The sequence below is a fragment of the Limulus polyphemus genome, unplaced genomic scaffold (genome assembly GCF_000517525.1).
Source record: "Limulus polyphemus unplaced genomic scaffold, Limulus_polyphemus-2.1.2 Scaffold644, whole genome shotgun sequence".
NCBI classification, from domain to species: Eukaryota; Metazoa; Arthropoda; class Merostomata; order Xiphosura; family Limulidae; genus Limulus; species Limulus polyphemus.
In genome coordinates, this window is record NW_013666254.1 from 388130 (window position 1) to 397635 (window position 9506).

General features: G+C 30.0%; 1 protein-coding gene across 3 annotated transcripts in view; it reads left to right on the top strand.

Moving 5' to 3' along the window:
* The first annotated feature begins 993 nt into the window (after positions 1 to 993).
* The window catches only part of LOC106459657 (transient receptor potential cation channel subfamily A member 1 homolog), an 88349-nt gene continuing 79836 nt past the window's right edge, over positions 994 to 9506 (top strand). The window contains exons 1-3 of one of the 3 annotated variants that reach the window (XM_022386192.1): positions 994 to 1068; positions 4648 to 4867; positions 8730 to 8901. In XM_022386192.1, the coding sequence (XP_022241900.1) occupies positions 4658 to 4867; positions 8730 to 8901 (382 nt within the window). In that variant the 5' untranslated portion in view covers positions 994 to 1068; positions 4648 to 4657. The other 2 variants (XM_022386191.1, XM_022386190.1) reach the window with 2 other exon arrangements.

Sequence of the window (9506 nt, forward strand, 5' to 3'; positions counted from 1 at the left end):
CGGGACGAACAATACTAAGGAAGGGGCAGTGTTACGACAGCGGAAGTCACGTGACGCTGGGAGCGTAATGAGTATCTAGAAGGATCGGGGAACATCACGAATATTCCAGTATTTGCTAGACGCCCTCTATTCCTGTATATACGCAGGCAAATAAAACGAGATAATATAAATTGAATTGCAGACAGGCAGAGATAGAGAAGGACAATTGAATCAAGCGCGGTAGTGACCGTAAGTAAAGTGCGTGATTCGTTGTGAATTGTAGCGTGTGTTGAAGTTAAAGTGGAAATTATGTGTATTGCAAAGTTGTATTGAGAAAGAATAAACTAGTTTTATTTAAGAAAGAACTTGTGTCGCTAAAGTTTCATCCGAAAGAAATTATACAGGAAATTAACAAACGACCAGAGACGTAACAATATGTTAACTCGGCAGATTCAGAATCATTAGAGCACATAATAGTCAACATAAATCCAAAATTCGATCTAAAATAGGCTAGAATAAGTTTGTTAGATAATACTCCTTCTTTTGTGTTGCATAGGAGAAATTAGCTACCTTTGCCTCAAGCAAATAAGACATATAGATGTTAGCTTTCTACCTCTTCAAGTTAGAACTGGTTGTTTGCAGAATCGACAAATCTCGTTCTAGACTAAATGTGTTATGTCAAGCATACTGTGAATAAACATTGTTTGTGTAACTAAAGGCTATAAAAATCGATTAATTTCTTTCCCGGTTATTACATTATCGCAGATTTTGCAGATTTTATCGAGCACATATGTACATTTAAATATCACGATACCACATAAACAAAGAAAATATTTTTCGTAAATATGGACATATGTGACCAAACTAGAAATACCCCAACGAAAAAACATAACACGTAAGTTTTATTTTATTTTTTGCTGTTGTTTGTTTGTTTTGTCGTTATGCGCAAAGTTATGAAGTGGTTACCTGTGTTCTGCCCCATAGCGAGTATCAAAATTGATTTTTAATGTTATAAGACCCTTAGGCTTATCGCTGGGCTACCTGGGGACTTATTTTTGTGTAAATAAAATTGTGGTTAAAAAATTAGTTGTAAGTTCCTAAACTGTGGTAAAAGCTGGTATTCATTTTTGTTTGGTTGAGTTTTCCGAATCACAAATTTTCTGTTGGCAGGCTATCATTAATTTACGTAAATAAGAGATTATAAAAAGCATAATACTTTGACATTTAACTACAATATTGTTTTTATGATTTTGTGTTTTGAATAACTACAAATATTCAGTTGTTGAGTGTTTTGACAATTCTTTGTGAATTTCAGTAAACCTTAATCCAATTGTTATTATTAAATTATATTTCTTTCGTATATTATTATGTTGTTTTCTGTTTTAAAAAAACTTAAGTTAAGGCAAGATCGTCTTGAAACTCAAGATTGCTATGGTTTATGGTGTATTACTTATCATCTCTGTCATGTGTACATAACCAAGCCCTTGATTGTATGTTTCCTTGACGTCAGATGATTGGTACTGGTAGGGACGTGATATCTTCGTTCGAATTTTAATACAAATGTAAAAAGTGGTTAAGTTTGACAGTGAGCAACATTCGGAAAGGTCTTTGTTGTATATGTATTTGTTGTCTCTAACTTGTAAGAACAGACAAAACGTATGTGAGTATAATATTTACACATATTACACTTTATCTTACTGGCTTTAGAGTTTAGTAATTGTTATAATTTGCAAGTACTAGTAGTAAATGTAGAGTATGATGCTCTCACACCCGGTCTTCTCGCGCTCACGTTTACTACTAATATATTTATACATATATATATAGTTTTAGTAAAATAATCTCACGTTTTGGTTGGTTGACCGGCTGACAATAGGTAAAATTCAGCATCACATTGAACTAGAAAATGCCATTTTGCTTCATTGTATACCAAATTTTTCTGGAAGAGAATTTCTCACACCCCCTAGAACTTAGAAGGCTGTGACCTTCAAATTCAATGCTCACAACATTTTATTTTTAGTTTCTACCGCGCGCTTAAATTTAACTTTTTGAGAAGACCCATTCTAACAGATTCTTAAAACTAAAAGTTAGCAGCCCTGTAAAGTGTAAATATAAATCGAATGTTTATTAATGATGATAATGTTGATGCGTTAGTAGTAGTACTACTACTACTAATATTAGTAATTCATCTAATAACGTAAAATAACTCGGAGTCAAACTACTACCTACTAGTGGTAGCAATATTATTATCCCAGTTTCACCATTTATCATTAAATTTAAAGTTACTACTACTAATACTAGTAACATAAAACGTACAGTAACGTACAATTATAATCAAACATTGGTAATGCTTTTTTACACATTAACTTATCTAAATTTGTAGGAGTCAAAATTAGGTTGCTGTATTGAATTAATTATTTAATAGATGCATAAATTTTATGCCATAATTTGTATCTTATAGAACATATGTATTTGTAATTTAATGTAAAAAAAATACTAATTTCTGTAAATAGTATAGAGAAGAGCAACATAATGATTTCAGTTAATAAAGAAGACTAATGATAAACATTAAAAATCTAATCTTTGTTTCCACTTTTTTTTTTAAAGTGAATATGAAGTATAGAAAGATTAACCTTTTTAAGTTGGTAAGGAAAAATAAACTGTTCATAGTCAGTTTAAGTTCTGGAATTATAGATGGATACTGGAAACTAATAGTTAATGTCATGCCTTAATTAAAAGCTGTGTAAGAGTATGTGTATGCCATATTACTTAACTTGATTTGTTATAAATGTTCTTTCCCTTCATGTATTTAACTAACTTAAAATTGGTGGAAATTTTAAAATGATGTAGGGTGGAAACGTACATAGAAATTCACACTTTTAATTACAAAAGTACATCTGTGATATTTTGTATTCCCATGTAATAACTAAGTATATATTTTTAATATGAAGTGTTTATAATTCAACCAAGGAAATAGTTGCTTTTATTATTCTTTTTTATTAAAATCAATTACTATCTTAGTATCAGGTGGTATGGTGGTCACCATGTTTTCTTTGGGTGAAGCTATATATATTTATAAGATTAGTAGATTTTAATGAAATCATTTGTGGTGACAGAAATAAATTTAAGTACTGTAATTGTACCAACTTGACATTTGCAGTGATATATAATATTTAATAATGCTTTGTTTCAATGAATGATTCTATGAAAATCCATGAATAATTTATGTAGTTTCATCCAGTTTGGAGTATTGTTTCGGTCCTACCTTAACAGGGACATTGAATTCTTGGAAAGGGTTCAAAGGAAGGCTATTAGGATTACACCTACTGACCTTGGATGGTAAAGTTGTCATATGAGAGCATGTTAAAATCTCTGAAATTATTTTCTCATGTAAAAAGATGAGTTAGAGGGGATTTTATTGAAGTATTTAAGATTCTTAAGGGAATTTGTAGTGTTGATTCATGATATTGTTTAATATATGTATGTACATATATATATATATACTTTAAGGACAAAAAAGGAACTTGTTAGTCAATCTAGGCAATCCCATCCACTATACTAAACTCTGAAATAAAAATAAAACATTCAAAATAAGCTCTTATCATTCAAATATTTATCAATCCTTCTCTTAAACTCCTTTAAGTCATTTGCATGAAGATATATGGAAGAACAACCAGGCCCTATTTTGGGTCATTTCTTAATAGTAAGAGACAGTTTCTTTTGGGATTCTACAATTCTTAAAAGTTTTCCTCATTGTTTTACTGTTTTTCAGAGTTTTATCAAGTATTTAATAATTTTTCACATTTCTTCACTTCTTGAACATAGTTCCAAGACTATATCATTAGTTGTTCTCCAGTTTAGATCCTACTATGTACCATTGTATGTAAGTTTGTGGCTGTCTAGAATCTTGATTTAGCTTTTAAAACTTAACTTATTAATTATAGTAATACTTTACTTTTCTCTTACATGAATCTCCATAGAATTTTATATTTGAGAATATAATAGAAACACAGTGCAGTGCCTTAACCTGAATATTTCACCATGAGTTATTAAGGGCCATAGTTTTGTTGAAGAGTACTGATGGTGATGGGGAGGTACACCACTTTGTATCTAGTAAATTATTCACCCTTGTAATATCCTTATTTCGTTTAGAGGGTTTTACTAAGTAAGATAATAATACTTGAAAGTTCTAGCTATAAATTCTAAAAATTGACAAGAGGTGTAAGCACTGTCAGTTCTGAGAAATTCATTTGTATGACATGTGTGATTCTGCAGATATTTTGTGTTTAGTTTTGTCTTTACTATTTCTTGAACTTTATTTCCTTAACACACAATGTTTTTATTTAGGTTCTTAGCTTTGTTTCTTGTCTTGCATTTCTGCATATTAAGGTGAGTTAAGGATATCACACTTTTATATGCAGTTAATGTGATTGAAGGTGCAAGGACATGATTTAATAAGCCAATTTATCCAAGCTCTCAACTCCAAACACATAATGGTTTTTAAACTGTATGGCAATTGCATGTCATGTATCCTGAAGGATCATCTATGAAACTTATGTTGAAACATCATTTGATCATCAAGTAGTTAAAAAAAATATTATAACTTATTTGTTTGTTTACAGTTCAAATTTTACTTCAACTTATTTACTACAAGATTTTACTTTCGGATAGAACTGTCTCCATGGAGGACGAAGAGAATGCATCAATGAGTGAAGATCTAATTAAGGTAATGTTCAATAATGAAGACACAGACAACCAAATGAGGGAGAATGATAAAAAGCCAACATGTTCAGATGCTGTTCACCTGGTGATAGAACTAAGGAATTTGGCTAGAGGGAGTGATGCAGCGAAAGTGGATACAACCCAAGAACTACATCTTACATTACATCAGGTATACAATCGTTTGTAGATAAAATTGTGTTAAATTTAGGTTTTGTGAAAAGAAAAATTCTAAATAACTTATGAAATATGTAATATATATATATGTATGTTCCAGTATTTTTTGTAATTTCTTGGTACAATCTTTCAAATGTACCATAACTATAGGTAAATAGATTTAAACAAAAGGCAGTCATAAATCACCATTTATCATGCTTAAAAATGTTAAATTCAACTACTACAAGTTATCAGAATGATTCACTAGTTCTTAAGTAAAACTATTCTGTGAAAGTCATTACTTGACAAAGTTTAGAAACTAATTATACATAAGAATTATAACAGAAGAATGTCATGAAAAATAATTTTTCTTGTAAAACTAAAAAAAATAATCTTGTAGACAGTAATAAAAGTACAGTATGTTTAATTGAACTAAAAATAAGATTATTTGCTAGAAGTTTCATATAGTGCAAATAAGTGATGTATTGGTTTAGCTAAGGTTCATTATAAATGTGCGGGTGTACTTACCGTGGAAAAATGTTATTGTTGTTAAGGCACATCTGATATATGTAGAAGGAATATTACTACATTATATAGCAATCAAGCTTATTCTATAAATCAAACTGAAGCACATTTTTTTCTTATAGTGTGTAGTGTTCATTGGTGACATTTCTTAGGTAATCTAAATTTAGGGTTGTCAGTGTTCTACACAGTTCTATATATATATATTGTAATTTACTTGTGAAAAATTACATTACCATTATTTATTCATTCAGACGCAGGCATCTGTTGGTATATAATCACTGCATATATTATTATATCATCACAAACTTATTACATTACACACACACACATACAACACAACTTATATTAAATAATAACTTACAAGTTTCCTACTTGCATCTTGTTCAGTCATTTTGGATAAGCTTAAACTATAATGTATGATGTAACTCGACAGTCACATGCATTGTACAAGGTGTTTGTTGTTTATTAGCTTGTGACATATTGTTATATTAATAATTGTAGACATGTGACATTGACATATGCTGAGTTTCAGTACATAAATACTTAACTGTCAAGTTAAGAGAGAAGTTAGGGATTAATAACTCTCATTACTATCACTTTTGTAGGTATTTCCAAGTATGTTTCAACCTGTTAGTGCCTAACTGGATTTGCTGCTCAGCATGTGAATGTCACCTGTCCCATATTTATAAATTGTCTTGTGTAATTTGTCTTTATGTGTTAATAAACAGTTCCTGGGATTACTAATTATTTGTTGTTACTGAACTAGTTGAAGCTATTGTCAATAACCTAGTCATGTGTGGGTACCAAAGAAGATTGTCATATAATCTAAGACATTTCTAAAGAGAAGAAAAACTTAATATTTTCTGTGTTTTTCTGCATATTTTAAACAGATTAAATAAACCAAAAAGTAGTTAACAGCATACCTTAGATAATAAAGGAAATATTTAAATAATATTATGCATTATTTTTAGGTTTTTTTAGACTTTTCAAGTAATACAAAAATAAGTGCTTAAGATTAATATGCCCATTACATTTTAAGGGCTGACTTTTGGTCTTTGAAGCTATAATTTTTTGATTTTGGACTATGTTTTTATATTGATAACTATAAAGACAAAAGAAAATAAGAGCTAACATACAACCTACTAGGACTGTGGTTATCTTAAACTCATAGACATGTATTAAAATCTTAAAGAAACTTGCAAAACACTCTTCAAGGACTGGTCTTCAAGAATATTTATAATGACTTTGCATATATCAACAAGCACTGAGGATATATTTAAAACAAAATAACATGATGTGGACAACAAGGAATTGTGTGGTCCTTCAAGGGTGTCTCATTAGTAAATTTTACTAATATACTAGAATTTAAATAGTTAAATATTCCTCATCTTTTATAATACTAATTTACTAATTATGCCCTTATCAATATTGTTAATGTAACTTTGAAGAAGGAAAGGCCCAAGTACTGACCCCTGAAGTACTCCACTAGTAACAAGGGTCCAGTTTGACTAGACTTCATTAAGAACAACTGTTTGCTTTCTTTAATCCAACCATTTGCAACCCTTTTAACTTAATAGTCTTTCCTCAACTACTGTTAGTGTGATTTTCTTACCTAATATTTTGTGTAACACCTTGTCAGAATCTTTGAAAATCTATGTACACTGAGAACCCACCCTTTCAGTCATCCACGTAACCAGTAACATCTTTAAAAAGTGGTAACAAATTGATTAGGCAATATTTTACTTTAGTGAATCCATGTTGACTTTCTTCAAGTATATAATATTTTTTATAAATGATTAAACAATTCTGCAAATCTTCTTTTATCAGGCATTTTTTTCTCTACAGAAGTAAGACTAAATGCCTTATAATTTCTAGGGCAATTCTTCCTCAACCTCTTTAGAATTCTGTACTTTTTCTGGCATCTGTCCACTGTCAATAAAATCTGGAATGCATGAACTTGCAGATTTGTGATGCTGACCAAAGAGACTAAAAAGCAAATAATGTACTGTATATATGTATTTAAAGTTTTGAATTTTAATTAAAATTACTTGTATGAAAGACATATGCTGTCAATGTCCCACCATAATCAGCATTCAGATAACACTTTTATTTTTGAAAATTATATAAGTAAATGAAAAGAAAATGGAGCATAAAGTTGTTCATATAGCAACTGTAGAACATTTTGCTATAGACAGACAGACAAGGAGATACATACTCTCTGTTGGTATAGACTAGTTTGTTTAAGAAAGCTGTGGTATTAAACAATAATGTGTGATAAGATGTATTTGTAATTATGGACACATGGTAACCCTGCAGGCTTATGATGCTAAAATTCAGATTTTAATATGCACAGTTGTGTAGCTTGGTGCTTAACAACAAATAAACCAATTGTGGACAAATTAAATTTTTGAATACTGGCTTTTTTTAACTAACTGCGAGGAAAAAATAGTAGATGAATAATTAAAAATTCTGCAAGGGGAACATTTAAATCCAAAACACTTAAAATTTCCTTTGATTATAGTGTAGAAAAAGCTACAGAAATGCTATGCTCAATGTGCACCAAATTATTGAGCTTACAGACAGTTATTTCTCTCAAGAACAAAATGTTATTTTACAAAAAAAAAGAACATTTCATGTTTGAATAAACAACAGATCTTGCCAAATAGTATTACCTACCAGAAGAAAGGTTGATCATCTCCAATTTCACACAAAACATTGTGATTGTTATTATAACATTGCTTTTCCATGAAAAGATCATTTTCTAAGCTTTATTTTACTATATTCCCCTCCTTTTAAAGCAAGGTAAAAATTTATTATATTTTATGTGTTACTTTTGCATTTTAAACAAAACAAAAAGTTAAATAAACATAACACCTTTATAGCATGTTGAAATCATCTTTGTTCATACAACTACAGTTTGGTAGTAGAGAAACTATACTAAGAACAGAAGACCAGATGTGTATGCATATTTACAAGTACCTTTTTATTCCAATAACATATTATTTATTTGATAAGCATGTCTGTTCACTTACTGTAACTCATTATGATGAGACTATTGCCACCTTTCCCCACCTCTATCAGGTCTATCAAAGTTTGGAAGGTTTTGGGTTAGTGCCCCAAAGATTTTGGATATTCTCATACAAGGTGTATAGGTTTGCATCAAAAGTGTCTCCAACTTGAAAGTGTCAAAGGTCAAACAAGTAAGCATGTTAAGGAATAAGCTTCCAAATAGCCGAGCCATAGGAACATTATATTAATAAGCTTAACATAAACCTGAAAACAGTTAAGTCTTTATGGTGTTAAAAACTTCATTTGAGAATATTTAATTATTTTCTTGTACATTGTTTAAATAGGTGGCTAGAAATGGTGATATTAAAGTTATGCAGATTCTTCTTGGAAATATTCCTGAAGATTTGGTGCTTAAAAAAGTCAATGAAGTTGATGAAGATTTATTGACTCCACTTCATTATGCTGCTCGATATAATAACATTGATGTTGTAAAATTACTAGTTGAGAGAGGAGCAGGTAAGACTTATTTAATAAGTGTAGAGTGTCTAGTACATATACAGTGTCATATCTAGAAATAAATATGTTAGGATATGTTTCTTTCATATGTATTAGTTTTTTTTTGTTGTTGTTGTTTTTAAGATCCTCAAAACATTTAAAGTGAGTAAATACCTGCAGATTGCTTTTCTGAATTTTGTAAACTTACTCCATTTTGAGTGCTGGTAAAAAACATCAAGACAAAATTAGCAAAAATACTTTTAAAAAAGTATTGTTTCAACATTTGTTGAAAATAGAGGGGTAATTGTAGTAAACTTTAGCTTTATATTTTACTAATGGTAGAGGTAGACCACAAGATTCTTAGTAAAAAAAGAAACCTTGCTTTGATCCAAACTAAGAAATGACTTTATACTCTGTGAGGGAATTTCCAGTTTTGGATATGACATTTGAATTATCTTACTTGCAATAAAAAAAAGCATAGTTTATATTGTTTAATAAGATCTGTGTGTTGTATATTCAGAGTAGCATTGCATTTATTTTTAAGTAAAACCACTGTGCATGTGGACAAATGAAGAATGCATGTGTATCTTACACATACAAATCATATTCTTCATCTGTAGAAGCAC